Source organism: Gigantopelta aegis, chromosome 6 (assembly GCF_016097555.1).
Source record: "Gigantopelta aegis isolate Gae_Host chromosome 6, Gae_host_genome, whole genome shotgun sequence".
Lineage (NCBI taxonomy): Eukaryota > Metazoa > Mollusca > Gastropoda > Neomphalida > Peltospiridae > Gigantopelta > Gigantopelta aegis.
In genome coordinates this window covers 68,511,963-68,531,510 of record NC_054704.1, presented here as the reverse complement: position 1 = coordinate 68,531,510, position 19,548 = coordinate 68,511,963, and the positions used below count along the sequence as shown (strand labels likewise).

At 38.5% G+C, this 19,548-nt stretch overlaps 1 protein-coding gene across 1 annotated transcript in view; it reads left to right on the top strand.

Annotated features, from left to right (window-relative positions):
- Positions 1-19,548, top strand: part of LOC121376104 (vascular endothelial growth factor receptor kdr-like) — a 69,872-nt gene that overhangs the window by 25,318 nt on the left and 25,006 nt on the right. The window contains exons 2-5 of the mRNA XM_041503898.1: positions 6,843-6,997; positions 13,475-13,649; positions 16,273-16,563; positions 17,642-17,781. Of these exons, the coding sequence (XP_041359832.1) occupies positions 6,843-6,997; positions 13,475-13,649; positions 16,273-16,563; positions 17,642-17,781 (761 nt within the window). The remainder of the gene's footprint in view (positions 1-6,842; positions 6,998-13,474; positions 13,650-16,272; positions 16,564-17,641; positions 17,782-19,548) is intronic.

Here is a 19,548-nt window from a genome sequence, read left to right as displayed (position 1 = left end):
GAGAATCAGCAGCCTGACCAGGGTCGGTACTGGGTGATGGCACTGTAACTTGTTGTACTGTGCCGTATGTCATTGTAGCCCAGTGGTAAAGCACTCGCTTGATATGATTGGGAAGAGTGATCACCCGCAATGGCAATCAAGTGCAAGAGAGCACCAGCAGCCTGACCAGGGTTGGTAACGGGCGGGTGTAGCAAGGACAAGAAAGAAATGTTTTATTTAACGACGCACTCAACACATTTTATTTACGGTTATATGGCGTCAGACATATGGTTAAGGACCACACAGATTTGAAGAGGAAACCCGCTGTCGCCACTACATGGGCTACTCTTCCGATTAGCAGCAAGGGATCTTTTATTTGCACTTCCCACAGGCAGGATAGCACAAACCATGGCCTTTGTTGAACCAGTTATGGATCACTGGTTGGTGCAAGTGGTTTACACCTATCCATTGAGCCTTTGTGGAGCACTCAAAGTTCGGAGTCGGTATCTGGATTAAAAATCCCAAGCCTCGACTGGGATCCGAACCCAGTACCTACCAGCCTGTAGACCGATGGCCTACCACAACGCCACCGAGGCCGGTAGAGCAAGGACAAGGACAAGATTGTTTAACATGTACATTCAGAGCAAGCCGTCTCCTCCATCCAGGATAGGAAAGGTGTAGCAAAGGCTGTGGTACTGGTATATACATTTGTACTATTCTGTCTGGAATGGTTCATATAAAAGACCTCTTGCTGCTAATAAAAAGCCCATGCAGTGGTGGCTCATGTTATCTGTGTGGTCCTTACTCATATGACTCACACCAAATAACTGTAAAGAAAAATTAGTTGAGTGCCTCATTTAATAAAATATTTTTTCTTTTTTTTCCCCTTGCTTATTTTACTTTTCTGCACATGTCCAAAGTTTGCAGTGGTGCATAAATCATGCACATTAATATATACATGTACATGTGTTTTTGCATCAGTGTGACTCCCAATGTTAATGAGTCATTCGACTGACTTGTGGTTTCTACATCCATGCTAATGTTATTATTTAATCACTATAATGTTTCCTTTTGGCATGGGATTTCATATGACATATATGTTAATATGTTCTGTCAACACTTTCTGTTATGGAATAATGTTGCCAGTAAAATGTTTTCATACGGTCATTATCAGCGTAAGAAAAGATAGAGAAGAATATTTTATGTCTAACCTAATTTTGACGTTTCTTTGAAATGGCATATTTGGAAGGATTCCAATTCTGATGACGCATTACAAATAAATACTGAATATCAGAATAAATACTGGATTTCAGAATAAATTAACAGCTAGAGTGAAATATGGTGACATGAAGTTGTTATTTTTTTAAAATTGTTTGGATTAATTATTTGTTTTGCATTACATGGAAGGAAGGAAATGTTTTGTTTAACGACACACTCAACACATTTTATTTACGGTTATATGGCATCAGACAAAACAAACTTTAACTTTTTACCAGTAGCTAACCACTGAAAGCAGAAGCCTGACATGTATATAGGTAGCACTAAACCATATACCATCCGGCTGGGTCAAAGTTCAAGGTGCACCTGACTTTTCACAGAGAAGTTAATACCACACGTCCTGCCATTGGTGATAAATGTGACAGTGTTTGTTGTGATAAAATATTGGTTCATCTGGCCAGAAAATTCCTGTAATTTTATTTGAAATAGTGTCAGTGTACTAACTACCATTGTGTTTGAAACGTGTGAGGTCCTACTAAAAATAGCATGACCATTTTTGTATGGAACTAGGATAGTTGTAGAAAAGAAAGAAAGAAATGTTTTATTAACAATGCACTCAACACATTTTATTTACGGTTATATGGCGTCAGACATATGATTAAGGACCACACAAATATTGAGGGAGGAAACCCGCTGTCGCCACTTCATGGGCTACTCTTTTCGATTAGCAGCAAGGGATCTTTTATATGCACCATCCCATAGACAGGATAGCACATACCATGGCCTTTGTTACACCAGTTGTGGAACACTGGCTGGAGCGAGAAATAGCCCAATGGGCCCACTGACAGGGATCGATCCCAAAAAACTACCACGCATCAAGCGAGCGCTTTACCACTGGGCTACATCTCGCTTCTCCAACCATTGAATTCAAAACATGTTTTAAAAGTATTTTGCTTGTATGTTTTTTTTACTGTATCATCCTACATACAGTGCTCCATAATTTTCATATTTTAATACAGTGAAACCCCTCTAAACTGGACACCCTAGGGACCAAGTAAAATGTCCTGTTTTAAGAGGTATCTGGTTTAGAGAAGTTAAGTTCTGTACTCATTTTTAAAAAGGAACTGAAAAAACGTCCGGTTTTGAGGTAATTCTAGTTTACAGAGGGTCCAATTTTGAGAGGTTTCACTGTAGTTGTAATGTAACATGATTTTGTATTTTAATATTCATCTTCGACTTGGTGTTCATTTTAAATATCACCAAAGCATGATAATACCAAATGCCCTCTATGGGAAAAGGTCACATCACTATATATTATAGTGGCTTATTATGGTCTTATAATTATATTGTATGGGCCATTCAAAGCTAACTGGTTACAAACAGAGATGGGAAACATTGACATTTCAGATTCAGTATAGGTATTTTAGGGGTGATTTACATTGTACCTTGGTATCGGTATGGTATTCAGCATTGATACAATACCGATACCAATACCGATATTGAGCGGTATTTTCAGTATACTCTGCTTTAAATGCATGCCCGAGTTATGTTAGTCTCACCCACAAGTTTCATGTACCCTGCAAATAACATTAAATTCCATACACAAGGCTGTCATCTCTCTTCTTTTCAGCTATTTTGCTTTCATCAGATATATTGTTAGTGCTTTACTAAATGACATAAAACATTTTTCAATACCAAAATTTTGAGATTTTGAGATTTTCTTGGTATAGTAAATTGGTATCAATTGACATAATACCCGATAACAAACGGTATATACGGTATACTGCCCAGCTCTAGTTACAAATCTGTTAGTTTTCACCTAAGTAGTTATATATCCATATTCATATCCATTCTAGTTCCACTACATTTATTTTCTCAAAATATGTAGACATCAGATATATCTGCACATATATGTACAGATGAATGCTGGTCAACTTGCTCCAAAACCAACTCGCCCTCTACCAACTTGCCTCAAACTTTTATTTAAAAATGGACGTCTACAACTTTTGACTTTTGTGTCATTTTATTTATTAATATTACAGTGAAACTATGCTATTACGACCACTAATTAAATGGTTTTATATTGGGTAGATCCTAATATTGGATAAACAATAATCTATTACAATGAACTGTCAAGCCTATTTTAATGACGTTTGTGAGTTTGTCCCTTATTTTCTTAAAGGAATGATTAAACAAGGCTTTTGGACTATGACTGGTGTGCATATTCAACAATATTTAATGTACAATATTGCTTAAAATATTGGTATATTAATTGATATGAATTGACTAAACTGTGGGGCGAGTTGACCAACTGTTGGGGTGAGTTGACCAACCGTTGGGGTGAGTTGGTAGGGGGCAAGTTGGTTTTGGGGCGAGTTAACCTGCTGCCGTACAGGTATGTGGTATTAGTAGGCATGTTCAAGCGAAATCTGAACTTGAATCATAAATAAAATAATTATTTAAAACTGAAACTACATATAGGAAACTGCTAGTGGAATTTAATAGGATCTTAGCAGGTATCCCTTTTACATGTAACTAACCTTTTGAATTACAGATGCTTTTAAATTCAATCTGAATCATTTTAGATTGAAGGAAATGTTTTATTTAATGATGCACTCAACACATTTTATTTACGATTATATAGCATCAGACCACACAGATATAGAGGAAACCCTCTGTCGCCACTTCATGGACTACTCTTTTCGATTAGCAGCAAGGGATCTTTTATATGCACCATCCCACAGACAGGATAGTACATACCCCAGCCTTTGTTACACCAGTTGTGGAGCACTGGCTGGACATTTTAGATTTAGCTTTTCTATCAATTTAATTTTTGAAACTGAGGTTGTCAAAAGTTGGGTAGGACATGTATGTATATCCCCTTGTCTTTGCTGTATTTTGTACACACTGAAGTTTTTAAATTAAATACCTCACATTTGTGTTCATGCCTTGATCCAAAGCGGAAATCCCTGCCACTATATTGTGATTATGATGTGTTTCGTTATGCTGCCAAATGGACAGATGCACTGTACGTTTACATACAGATCTTGTAATCATGTCATTCTTCTGTATAAACAGGGGTGAGATATAGCTCAGTTGGTTGAGTGTTGGCTTGAAATATGAGGATTAAACCACCTCAGTGGATCCATTCAAGTGATTGATTTTTTTTCTTGTTCCAACCAGTGCACCACAGCTGGTCAAATGTCATGGTATGTGATTTCCTGTCTGTGGGAAAGTGCATATGAAAGATCCCTTGATGCATTTGGAACATTTCCTGTTCTGGACGGAGGAACCATTTGAGGTTGGTTCTTGTGCCCAGGACAGGTGTGTGCTACAACAGCTTGCTCTGAATGTGCACATTAAACAATTTCCCAATTCCCAATTTGGAACAATGTAGCAAGTTTCCTCTGATGACTGTGTCGGATGCCAAATGTTTGACATTCAATAGCCAACGATTAATTAATCAATATACTCTAGTAGTGTCGTTAAACAAAAAAAAACCTTTTAACTGTATAAATATCCCCTGGACTCCATTTTAATAATGACAGACACTATCATTAAATTAGGGGCGGGAGGTACCTGTAGTCAAGTGGTAAAGTGCTTGCTTGCTGTGCAGTCGCTATAGGATCAATCCCCAGTGGTGGACTATTTCTCATTCCAGCCAGTGCACCACAGCTGGTATATCAAAGACCATGGTATGTGCTATCCTGCCTGTGGGAATGGTCCATATAAGAAATCCCATTCTACTAATGGAAAAATGTAGCAGGTTTCCTCTCTAAGGCTATGTCAGAATTACCAAGTATTTGACATCCAAAAGCCGATGATTAATAAATCAATGTGCTCTAGTGGTGTCATTAAACAAAACAAACTTTAACTTTAATTTAAAAACTTCAGTGTGTATCAAAAACAGCAAAGACAAGAGGATATATATATGCATCATCTCAATTTTTTTCTTTCTTGACCATAAAAACCAGTGGCATTACAAACTGGATGGCTGTTAAGTGTACTTGGAACCACTTGCATTTGTTTATTTGAGTTTCTCCCAGTGTGTATACCTGCAGATATATACTGTTTGGGTTTGTCTATATATGTTAGCAGGCGATAAGCCCCCATCCTCCCCTGCAGGTGGGCCGTTCTTGGCACCTGTAGATATAAATCATTACCAGAGTGGCTGGCTCATGGTTTGTAGTAAATTCCTCCTCTTTACCAGGTGTGTGCAACCAGCCACCTTATGGGGCCATGTTTTTTTCACACTAGGTAAATACAGGAATCATAATGTTTGCAAACTTCACCATGAGTTAGTCATCACAGTGGATAGGAAGGAAGGAAATCGCTTATTTAATGATACACTCAACACATTTAATTATGGTTATATGGTGTCGGACATAATATGGTTAAGGACCATACAGATAATGAGGGAGGAAACCTGCTGTCGCCACTTCATGGGCTATTCTTTTTGATTAGCAGCAAGGGATCTTTTATATGTACCATCCCATAAACAGGATAGCACATACCATGGCATTTGATGTACCAATCGTGGTGCACTGGCTGACAGTGGATAGGTGCATGTGTCTCCTCAAGTACTTGTGTACTGTAGCAAAAGATGTAGGATATTTTACATTTAACTCACAATTGATGAGTAGTTGAGTACAAGCCTAACTAATTGCATGTAATAGTTTTTCACTGAATGTTAAAATAGGATACACACAATGTATACAAATAAAACTTGCCACGATGCTCTTTTGGTATTAGGGGGCAGGATGTCGCCCAGTGGCGATGCTCTTTTGGTATTAGGGGGCAGGATGTCACCCAATGGCGATGCTCTTTTGGTATTAGGGGGCAGGATGTCACCCAATGGCGATGCTCTTTTGGTATTAAGGGGCAGGATGTCACCCAGTGGTGATGCTCTTTTGGTATTAGGGGGCAGGATGTCACCCAGTGGTGATGCTCTTTTGGTATTAGGGGGCAGGATGTCACCCAGTGGTGATGCTCTTTTGGTATTAGGGGGCAGGATGTCACCCATTGGTGATGATCTTTTGGTATTAGGGGACAGGATGTCACCCAGTGGCGATGCTCTTTTGGTATTAGGAGGCAGGATGTCACCCAGTGGTGATGCTCTTTTGGTATTAGGGGGCAGGATGTCACCCAGTGGTGATGCTCTTTTGGTATTAGGGGGCAGGATGTCGTCCAGTGGTTCATCTGGGATTGATACCTGTCGGTAAGCCCATTGGACTATTTCTTGTTCTAGCAAGTGCACCACGACTGGTATATCAAAGGTGGTATGTGCTATCTTGTCTGTGGGATGGTGCATATAAAAAGATCCCTTGGTACTAATGGACAAATTTAGATGGTTTCCTCTAAGACTATACATGTATGTAAAAATTACCAAATGTTTGACATCAAATAGCCGATGATTAATAAATCATTATGCTCTAGTGGTGTTGTTAAACAGTTAAACAAAACTAACTTTAACTTTAACTTTAACTTGTGGTATTTCACAGACTACATACATTAGATACAAGTTGTTTTTTCTGTAGAACTCCTTTAGGTCAGTCATGTATCCATGATTTTATTTCAGTGTTCTGTTGCAGATATAACAATACATTGAAATATTGTAAAATTCTTGCATCTTTTTTATTTTTCAGCTCAGAACAACAATGTTGCTCCCCGAGCCAGCGACCCATACATCGACACGCTCAACAAGACACTGCTACTCAACAAGGGAGATAACTACACTCTAGTGTGCACTGCATGGAAGATGATACAGTGGGACATCACTGCCCCGGGGGCGGGGAGTTTTGTAAGTTCTGGTTTCCTTTAAACCCATTCCATTGTCATCAACAGTGTATATTGTACTAACACTATAAACCAGCTGTAAGCAAATTGTCAAATTCAGGCAAAAACAATAGAGATATTCGGGCAAAATGTGCTAACCTGAGACCTTTTTACCATATATTTCCATCATTCTTCTCACAAAATTAGTTGTAATCCATGTAAAAATGCATACTGATTCGTTTGTAACCCTCTGTAGCTGTTTGGCAGTAATGCTGATATGAATAAATGTTGTTATCTAGATTCGTGCATTTTCATTTAATTGGAGCAAAAACCAGCCTGCCCCCTCTCTGCAAATATGGGCACCTGAACGCCTATGGCATATGCTACATCATGCCACATGTATTCATACCAATGCAACTTTATCTGCACCCCTCCCCGTGGAATGCAGTGTATATGCCCTACTTATGCAAGTGTTTACATGAACCATCCCCATGCATTGAGAATTCTACATATACATAAGTGGTCCATGGATATTATTTATCTTATGAGCCGTTTAAAAATGTATCTTATGAGTAAAAGCGAGTGAAATTTTTTTAAACAATGAGTTGTAAGATATTAAAATGCTAATATCTAACTGACAAGATTTATTTCCTACACATCCTTAAATACCAGGTTTAAAATAAAATTTAAATGGCTTTTCTAACTAAAATGAATTAATGGCTCTTGTGCTGCAGTTAACTTACGCATCACACAGTAGTCAGTTTCAGGTTAACTTACATGTACATGTCACAGAAATTTCAATTTCAGACATCCTTATTGGATATTATGGCTCAGGTAACTGGGTCATCACCATGGAGCAGCCAGTCACATGTATCAAAAGTGACCTCCAACATATGATGGAGACAGTATTTATCTACAACATGTCATCTCTTATATTGGTGTGTAAGAAACCAATATTCACACCCCATGTGCAGCCATTACCCAAAGCCAGTCTATAAAAATATTTTTAAAATCCAGAGTCCATCAAAGACATTCGATCCTACAACCTATCACTCCTCAAGCCAGTGCTCTACCACTGAGCTACGTCTCATCCGTATAAGGCTTTTATAAGTTGTAATTCCAGAGTGCAATAAAGTCTATACTGATGGTGGTTTTTTTGTGTATAGTCAGACTTTGTGGAAGCCTAAAGTCTGAAGTTTAATCATATTAAAAGCTCTGAACATAGTCTGAAATGCTCCACATTTTTTGTATAGTCAAACTTTGTGGAAGCCTAAAATCCAGAGTGTAATCATTTTAAAAGCTCAGAACAAAGTCTGAAATGCTGCACATTTATTTTTGCATCTATATAGTCAGACTTTGTGGAAGCCTAAATCGAGAATGTAATCATTTTTAAAAGCTCACACAGATCCAGATTTGTTTGTTCAGATATTAAACCAGCCGATCATAATTGTAATACATTTTTATGAGTGACTCTATATCCAAACAGATGCTACATAACGCTGATTGTCCCAGTGATACAAACGAGTGTGTGTTTTAGTGGCAGTCGGTAAACAGAATGGAATGGCACATGAGGAAATGACCCAACTTCCTGGCGCTCCAGTGTTTGAGCTTCTCGTCTTGTCTTCCTGTGGAGGTTGGACCAATTTCCGCTGCAGATTGCATTCATCTGGGGGACAAGTTTGAAACAATTGCCATTAGTAACTGGAGACGTCCATTGATCGTGTGTGTAGAGGGTGTCCAGTGTCTCAATCACTTTGTCACACACCGATGTTGTTGATTTACTCCCATAATGGAGCTGCTGATTGATTTTGGTTTTTTGAAGATTTCTTCTTTTTTCTGTCTCTAGCTGATAATACCGGCCTCGGTGGCTTCGTGGTTAAGCCATCGGTCTACAGGCTGGTAGGTACTGGGTTCGGATCCCAGTCGAGGCATGGGATTTTTAATACAGATACCGACTCCAAACCCTGAGTGAGTGTTCCTCAAGGCTCAATGAGTAGGTGTAAACCACTTGCACTGACCAGTGATCCATAACTGGTTCAACAAAGGTCATGGTTTGTGCTATCCTGCCTGTGGGAAGCGCAAATAAAAGATACCTTGCTGCTAATCGGAAAGAGTAGCCCATGTAGTGGCGACAGCGGGTTTCCTGTCAAAATCTGTGTGGTCCTTAACCATATGTTGGACGCCATATAACCGTAAATAAAATGTATTGAGTGCGTCGTTAAAAAAACATTTCTTTCTTTTTTCTAGCTGATAATAATCATGTCGTCACCATAGTGCTGATGGTGATCTGTCTGCTGGATGTTCTTCAGGCTGCATTATTCACAAATGTACTTAAGTCAATGTTATGCTTACCTATCTGTATGCTTAATGTAGGTAAATAAGTGTCATAGGTTGACTTAAGTACATTTATGATGCAGAGTCCTGATTCTCCAGTTGTCCGTATCAAAAGCTAACTCACAGCTTATTGACTAACTGTCGGCGTGAACCGAAATGTAATCTTGAGGTTGGAACACATTGAGATTATTAGCCAGAAAAACATGATCTGGCTGGACATAAGCTGCTCAGAACATATGCTTAGATAAGGTGTGGCTGGACATAAGCTGCTCAGAACATATGCTTAGATAAGGTGTGGCTGGACATAAGCTGCTCAGAACATATGCTTAGATAAGGTGTGGCTGGACATACTGTTCAGAACATATGCTTAGATAAGGTGTGGCTGGACATAAGCTGCTCAGAACATATGCTTAGATAAGGTGTGGCTGGACATACACTGTTAAGAACATATGCTTAGATAAGGTGGGACTGGACATACACTGTTCAGAACATATGCTTTGATAAGGTGTGGCTGGACATACACTGTTAAGAACATATGCTTAGATAAGGTGGGACTGGACATACACTGTTCAGAACATATGCTTAGATAAGGTGTGGCTGGACATACACTGTTAAGAACATAATGCTTAGATAAGGTGGGACTGGACATACACTGTTCAGAACATATGCTTAGATAAGGTGTGGCTGGACATACACTGTTAAGAACATATGCTTAGATAAGGTGGGACTGGACATACACTGTTCAGAACATATGCTTAGATAAGGTGTGGCTGGACATACACTGTTCAGAACATATGCTTTGATAAGGTGTGGCTGGACATAAGCTGCTCAAAACATATGCTTAAATAAGGTGTGGCTGGACATACGCTGCTCAGAACATGTGCTTAAATAAGGTGTGGCTGGACATACACTGTTGAGAACATATGCTTAGATAAGGTGGGACTGGACATAAGCTGCTCAGAACATATGCTTAGTTACAGTGTGGCTTAACATAAGCTGATCAGAACATATGCTTAGATGAGGTGTGGCTGGACATAAGCTGATCAGAACATATACTTAGTTAAGGTGAAGTTAAGCAGTGATGGGCTGGAAAATGCCAAGTGTTATAAAAGTTACCTTTCTTGCATAACTGGGTTTATCAAAGGTTGTGGTATATGCTGTCCTGTCTGTAAGATTCACTGTTGCTGTTCGGTACAGGTAGCACATGTTTTGGAAGTGATTTTTATACGCCTGTCTATGAGGGGTCGTATTATGGTATGGCGTTGTCTGTCCGTCTCGTACTATTACTAGGTCACTGAGACCTACTTTTCATGGTCTACTGCACATAACAGTAAATCCTTGTCCGGACCATATCTTGCACACAGATGCATACAGGACCATCAAACCTTACATGTAGGAACAACTTGGGATGGTGGTATGTCACATACAATTACTAGGTCATTTTGATACAAATAATGGGCCTATAATGCACCTCACTCTTACTCTTGTTCTCTATAACATTAACCCATAACATTAGATGTGTCCAAGATACAAAGAAAGAAGTGTTTTATTTAACGACGCACTCAACACATTTTATTTACGGTTATATGGCGTCAGACATATGGTTAAGGACCACACAGATTTTTTTTTAGAGGAAACCCGCTGTCGCCACATAGGCTACTCTTTTATGACAGGCAGCAAGGGATCTTTTATTTGCACTTCCCACAGGCAGGATAGCACAAACCATGGCCTTTGTTGAACCATTCGGTGCAAGTGGTTTACACCTACCCATTGAGCCTTGCGGAGCACTCACTCAGGGTTTGGAGTCGGTATCTGGATTAAAAATTCCATGCCTCGACTGGGATCCGAACCCAGTACCTACCAGCCTGTAGACCGATGGCCTGCCACGACGCCACCGAGGCCGGTCTGTCCAAGATACATGTAGCATCAATAGTTAAGGTGAATTCCCAGCACAGCAGTCTTGAACCTTATAAGTGCTATATTAGAGTTGAAAGTTTTTTTTTTTTTACATTCACATTTATATGTAATAAATAAACAACAAAGGAATAAGTCCAACACATAATCTTTGCATAAATACCTCAAGAATGTTAAAATTACATAAGTTACCCGGGAATATCAAAGTTGTAATGTGCTTACACACCGTGTAAACAGAAATATTTCTATCTAATTATGTCCTATCCACAACATGTGGAAACTTCACTATAAACATCTACATGTAGAGAGGGCTCTTAGAGACAGATGAGTTGCACCAAGACAGCACACTTCTCAACAACACCAACCTGACGTAAGGGTACAGAGTTTTCTCCTCAACTAGATGCATCCATTTTTGTTGGTCATCCTCTAACAAATTAAATTATATGGTTTTCTCTTTTTTTATGGGCATATAACTTAAGGAATGTTTACATTTCCAGTGGCATAGGAAAGAGCCAAAAAGTGTGGGGGGAGGGGCACACTTTTATATTTACACACTTATACACTATTATAATATATAAAGCAAAATATCATGCCCCCCCAACTTCCTACGCCAGTGATTTCAAAGCAAAAGTTAATAAATACTTTGGTGAGAAGCTGTTATAATACAAGTTTGAGTTAATACCTTTAAGTAATATCTCAGAAACAAAATTATTTATCAGCATGGACATATAATTCTTCCCTTATGTACAGTGCTCTCTCAAAAATGGCCCCCACTTGCTGGAAAATTTTGTTTGTTATTTTAACCAGTGAGTTCATTAGCAGACAGCAGGAGGTTATTTTGGGATATTGTTTCCACCAGAATGTTCATCTTGGGTTCAGCAGAACAACACGAAAACCTGGTACACACACAACACTGAGATCGGCACACCTAAACAGAAAGATTGAGGTTAAAAAGAACTGGAATAGTGTGTCCAAATACAACAAGCTTACCTTTAGTTTTCTGTTGAACATTGTACAAGAAAGCCATGGTATGTGCTATCCTGTCTGTGGGATGGTGCATATAAAAGATCCCTTGCTACTAATGGAAAAATGTAGCGGGTTTTGTCTCTAGAACTATATCTCAAAAATTGCCAATTTTTTAAAATCCAATGGTTAATAAATCAGTGTGCTCCAGTGGTGTCGTTAAACAAAACAATTTAACTTAAAACTTAACTTAACTTAATGTAAAATTTTGTTAGATAAAAAGAAAAATGCTAACAAATATATATGCTAAAACTAATAAATTAATGCTTATATAATCTAGTTGGTTTTGTACATATAACTCATAGACATGCAGGCATTTATGAAAACACCTTGGTTAAACAAAAACTGAAAATTTCACTGCTTTTGATTAATTAATTGAATATGTACATGTATGTAATAGGGTATTATATAGCACTCAAGTAAAAAAATTCCTAACATTTATTTAATACATTTAAAGCCTGGAATTATTACTTGCCTGAGGGAAGGCAGAAGGGGAGGGTGTGTAATTAGTGTATGATCAAACATTAAAGGAAAGAAATTGAATGACTTCAGTAAATACAAACACAGTTACATGTATTTGATGAGTTACATATCTGGTTAATTCGATGCTAGGTGGAGAGACAGAAAACCTACTTCTCCCTAAAAGCTACGGGCGGGAAGTAGCCCAGTGGTAAAGCGCTCGCTTGATGTGCAGTCGGTTTGGGATCGATCCCCATTGGTGGGCCTATTGGGCTATTTCTTATTCCATCCAGTGCACCATGACTGATATATCAAAGGCTGTGGTATGTGCTATCCTGTCTGTGGGATGGTGCATATAAAAGATCCCTTGCTGCATTAGAAACAATGTAGAGGATTTCCTCTGATGATAAACTTTCTCCCTAAAAGCAGCAAGAGATTTTTTATATACACTTTCCCAGTCTTTAATGAATCCACTGAGGGGGTTTGATCCTGCATTCCATTGCACCTCATGTGTGAGTGGTCTACCACAGTTACATGTACATTCTGCCCCTTTTTGATTGGAACTGATATGTCGATGTGTAAAAGTTTGTTTTGTTCAACACCACCACTGGAACACATCGACTAAATAATCTTCGGCTATTGGATGTCAAACATTTGGTAATTCTGACACATTGATTGTACCAAGATATTTTTAACCATATGGGTAATAAATGCATGTAATATATATCGCATTTTGGAAATGAACTTCTATGTTTCTGTTGTGTTTTTACAGCCCGAGCCCCCTGACCACAGTGTCGTGATAGAGGACATGCCACTATCCGAAGACTCGCAGATTTATAAGAAAAGACTGAACATCACCAACGCTCAGTTTTACGACACTGGACGGTATTCCTGTTACAGTATCGACCAGCGAACATCCAATAACTCCGTTTATATATATGTTCAAGGTTTGTCTTATGATTTCATTTTTTCTTGGAATTAAATTTGCTTTTATATTAAAAAAGGAGTACGTAGTGAAGTATAGCAAGAATAAGACTTTATCACTTACTGCTAATAGAAAAATATCAATGTAAATGTAAATGTAATTGTTTTTTTCATTATTTATTTTTGGAAAAAAATTGGAGAAATTCTAACAGTAATAAAAAGGCAGGAGAGTAATTTATCGCAGTTGTTAACAATTTGGTTCGGACTTTTGTTTATTTCCAATTATCAGTGATTAATTAATGGATTTGTTCTAGTGGTGTTATTGAATAAAACTAACGTCAGATATTTCTCCAGTTCTCTTATACTTACAGGAGTGTTTATAATACTGTAAAATCTTTTCTTTTCATGGTCTTAAACGTTTTTGGTTTTGTTAAAAAACACATTTTGTTGGGAACATTTAAGAATTGTCTGTTATTTCTTTTACATTCTTCGGGAACCCCCAATCCTCTACAAACTGAATCGACAAAGCCGTTCACACATGGGTTACGGATAGTTTTGTTTTGTTCATACCCAGTTGAATGTAAAAGAAATATCAGACAATTATTATAAATGATTTTAAAACATATTTATTTATTTTATTTTTAATTGTTTGTTTGGTTCTTAAATAGTAACACTCGATACGGCAAAGTACCAATACAAAATGACATCATCAGATATGACGTTCCATGGTAACGTTATTTTTACGTTCATTGAGAAATGAACAAACTCCCATTGCTACAGCTGAATCAATGGGATGTCATTAAATTGTAATGAATGTAACAGAAATTTAATTGTAAATCAAAAGTGGGCGGGACGCAGCTCAGTGGATCTAGGATCGATTCCCATCGGTGGGCCCATTGGGCTATTTCTCGTTCCAGCCAGTGCTCCACAACTGGTGTAACAGAGGCCATGGTATGTACTATCCTGTCGGTGGGATGGTGCATATAAAAGATCCCTTGCTGCTAATCGAAAAGAGTAACCCATGAAATGGCGACAGCGGGTTTCTTCCCTCAATATATGTGTGGTCTTCAGCCATAAGTCCGACGCCATATAACCGTAAATAAAATGTGTTGAGTACGTCGTTAAATAAATCATTTCCTTCCTTCATGGATCAAAAAGATTCTATCATAATTTGTATAATGTGTATACATGTATTATATATTTTCATTGCGTTCTTAAATTCGTTGACTGCATTACATGTAGTTCATGAAAAAGTACATACAAAAATTAGACTCCCATTAATAAAAGTGGATTTCACAGTATAATTACAAACTTCCTGCCGTCATACGATTTATCCTATGCTGATTGGAAAGAAAGAAAGAAATGTTTTATTTAACAACGCACTCAACACATTTTATTTACGGTTATATGGCGTCAGACATATGGTTAAGGACCACATAGATTTTGAGAGGAAACCCGCTGTCGCCACTTTATGGGCTACTCTTTCCAATTAGCAGCAAGGGATCTTTTATTTGCGCTTCCCACAGGCAGGATAGCACAAACCATGGCCTTTGTTGAAACAGTTATGGATCACTGGTCGGTGCAAGTGGTTTACACCTACCCATTGAGCCTTTCGGAGCACTCACTCAGGGTTTGGAGTCGGTATCTGGATTAAAAATCCCATGCCTCAACTGGGATCCGAACCCAGTACCTACCAACCTGTTGACTGATGGCCTAACCACGACGCCACCGAGGCCGGTCCTATGCTGATTGGATGACGACACTTAAAAACCAAATGTTATTCTTCGATAAACCTGAGAAAATGACGTTATTACATCAAATGCGACATCATCATGTACAACAGGTCATGGAAAGGACTTCTAAACAGTTCTTTTGTGTATTTTTACCTAAATAAGTTGTGTTGTTTATAATTATAAGAATTGTTTGTCATTTTTTTGTGAATTTATCAATGTATAACAGTCACAAATTTAGGATAAAATCGCTTCCCTACAATTTGTGACAGTTATACATCGATAAATTCCCAAGGCTCTAACTACCACCGGTAGTAGGGGAGCTTAGTAGGTGGAAGGAAATGTTTTATTTAACGACGCACTCAACACATTTTATTTATGGTTATATGGCGTCAGGCATAGTAGGTGGTTACAAGTACCTCTTAACAATGCCAGAACTACTGAACACTCTCCAAAGTGGTCGGACTAAGCCCACAGCTAAAAGCTGATGGGAATGATAGGTGTGTGGCACAGATAGCCACAAGAGACAAACACCTGTCATGGTTGGAGAAACAAGGACTGGGATGTTGAGGTGGACAGTGAAAAAACTTGAAAGATAGGAGGAGTTGCCAGATCGAGCAGCAATAGAATGAAATGCAAAGGAGTAAAATGAAAGGGGGTAGTTGAATAAAAAAGTAAATAAATACAAAAAATCACAAAAAACGATAAATAATTCTTATGCTACTTTTTTGCCTACAGATCCAAACAACCTGTTTGTTCCGACCAGCCAGGAGTCGTACCTGATCCTGGTGTTGGTTCATCAGGCCCAGCCCGATTTTATACAATTTATGACTGTTATACATCGATAAATTCACATAAAAAACACCAACAAACAATTCTTATATAACTACATTATAAACTATGCTCCTGTCCACAGATCCAGACAACCTGTTCGTTCCGACGGGCCGGGAGCCGTACCCAATCCTGGTGTTGGTTCGTCAGGCCCAGCGCACCGTGATCCCGTGTCTCGTCACCGACCCGGACCTCAAGGTGCAGCTCATGAAGGTGCAGGGCAGCCAGGCGGTCAGCGACATGGACGGGGTGCATTACGAGCCCCAGGTTGGCTTCATACTCGAATACCCCAACTACTTCTTTGGGGGCACGTTCAACTGCGTGGCGGAGAATGAAAACATTACCGAGGAAGTATTGATTTATCTGCAATATATGCGTGAGTATTCACTGTATCTTAGGTCGGGTCATGGGACTTAATGTGCACATTCAGAGCAACAAGTTGTAGCGTACGCCTGTCATGGGCACAGGTGTCGGGTTATGCCAGCTTCTCCTTCCAGGACAGGAAAAGGATTTGAGGTGGGTGTGAGGGGGGACTGACCGCGCTGGCAGGTGCAGGTGTCTGCTCGTGCCAGCTCCTCCATCCAGGACAGGAAAAGGGTTTGAGGTTGGTGAGAGAGGGGACTGACCATGCTGGCAGGTGCAAGAGAGCATCAGCAGCCTGACCAGGGTTGGTAATGGGCAGAGGCACTGTAATTTGTTGTGCTGTGCCTTAAGTCATTGTAGCCCAGTGGTAAAGCACTCGCTTGATGCACAGTCAGTCTTGGATCGATCTGCATCGGTGGACCCATTGGGCTATTTCTTGTTCCAGCCAGTGCATCACAACTGGTATTTCAAAGGCCATGATATGTGCTATTCTGTCTGTTTGATGGTGCATATAAAAGATCCCATGCTACTAATGGAAAAATAGAGTGTGTTTCCTTTCTAAGATTGTTAAAATTACCAAATGTTTGACATCCAATAGCCGATGATTAATAAATCAGTGTGCTCTAGTGGTGTCATCAAGTCATTGTTCTTTATATTGAAGCCTATCACTGCATTAAGTAATCATATTTGTTATTAAATCATTCCACGTTAAAAGTTCAGTAGGAAATATTTCTCATTACTAAATAGATTGACACATTAATTTATGTTTTACTTCTAGTGACAGCTATTCTACCATATCTAAAATAGATTTACACATTAATTTATGTTTTACTTCTAGTGACAGCTATTCTACCATATCTAAAATAGATTTACACATTAATTTATGTTTTATTTCTAGTGACAGCTATTCTACCATATCTAAAATAGATTGACACATTAATTTATGTTTTATTTCTAGAGACAGCTATTCTACCATATCTAAAATAGTTTTACACTTTGATTTATGTTTCATTTTTAGCAATAGCTATTCTACCATACATTACTTCCATATTTAAAATAGATTTACACATTAATTTATGTTTTATTTCTAGCGACTGCTATTCTACCATACGTTGACTTGACGTCCACGGCCTATTCTGTAATGTTGGGGGATGACCTGACTTTGACGTGTAAAGTTCGGATCGACAAGGACCTAGTGCTGTTTATGAAGTGGAGCTATAAATTCAAAGATGTAAGCAGAAAACCACCTACCACTTGCTTTTATCTTTTACTGCTAATCAAAGTACCGGATGCAGGGCTAGTTATGGGTGATCAGAAAATTACGCCAAATTATCTAGTAATAAATTCCAAAATTGCAGAAGTGCACCATTATTTTACAACAAAATATCAATGATTATATGAACTTATTAACCAAATAAACTGAAAATTTGCCAACTGCGTTTAACATTTTGCAACTGATTAATTTGGCAGTTGGAATAGCTAACTCTGGGATGGTGAGATATGGGTGTTATTGAGTGCTTGCAATTTAGAGAGTGGCCTAAGGAAAGATAAATGCTGAGGTGTGTCATGTCATAGGGTTTAACGTGCACATTCAGAGCAAGCTGTTGTAGCACACGCCATGCTGAGGTAAAAGAAATTTTCTTTTATGTCTAAAGCAAATAGGTTATGGCTGGGTCAAAGTTCAAGGTGCACCCATCTTTTGATAGTAGTGTTTATGTTGATTGATACTCTGCAGATAGGAGTTTTAGCCACATATGTTACTATGGTCGTCTATGGGATTTGATTTGGTGGTATACACCCTGGTGGATCTGCTGCAAATTTTAGTCTATGCATATTTTTATTTTGTGGAGATTCTCAACCCAACCACATGATTAATTCAAGAATAATCTTTAATGTATTAAATGAAACATAGTTCTAAAATGGCCTTTTTAAAGGTGGTATATCAAAGTTGCAATAATGTCGGTTCCCGCTAAAAGGTTTATACCTTCAGTTACATGCCTATAAAAATGTAAAAAGTTACAACCAAATAATTCCATTTACTTGGGGTTTTTTTGGGGGGGGGTTTTTTTTTTTGGGGGGTGGGGGTCTTGAGAGTGTGTTACATGCATTAACTAGTGACACTTAAGTTTTTTCCATAATTCTTTGCAAATAACTGACAAAGAAACAAAGATGGTGACCATGCTATATTTAGTCACAAATTATTCGGGAAACCCCTCTTGTTGTACAGTCGAAAATTATTATTCTTGAGTTAATTATGGAAAGATTATACGCGGGATCGATTGATTTGTAGTTATTTATTATATATAAATGTGAAAAGAACAAAATATTGTAGTCTCAACTTCGACATAGGACCTTTAAAGTATCTAGAAAATTCACACCACTGTGTTGAGGCAGGATTTAGCTCAGTTGGCTGAGTGCTCCCCTGAGGTGGTTGCATTGCAGGATCAAACCACCTCAGTGGATCCATTCAGCTGATTTGGTTTTTTCTCTCATTCCAACCAGTGCATCACAACTGTCAAAGGCTGTGTTATTTGTTCCTGTCTGTGGGAAAGTGCATATAAAAGATCCCTAATGGAAAAATGTAGTGGGTTACCAATTTTTTTACATCCAATATGCTCTAGTGGTGTCGTTAAACAAAACAAACTTGTAGAATATGGTAGTCCAACACTTGTGGAAAAAGGTAGTGGGTTTCCACTCTAAGACTCTATGTCAGAGTTACCAAATTTTTTACATCCAATATGCTCTAGTGGTGTCGTTAAACAAAACAAACTTGTAGAATATGGTAGTCCAACACTTGTGGAAAAATGTAGTGGGTTTCCACTCTAAGACTCTATGTCAGAATTACCAATTTTTTTACATCTAGTATGCTCTAGTGGTGTCGTTAAACAAAACAAACTTCTAGAATATGGTAGCCCAACACCCGCGGTTAGTGTTTTTGACGTTCCAAACCCCAAAATATTTCATAACCCCAAGAAAAATGTCACCATTTGTATAAAAT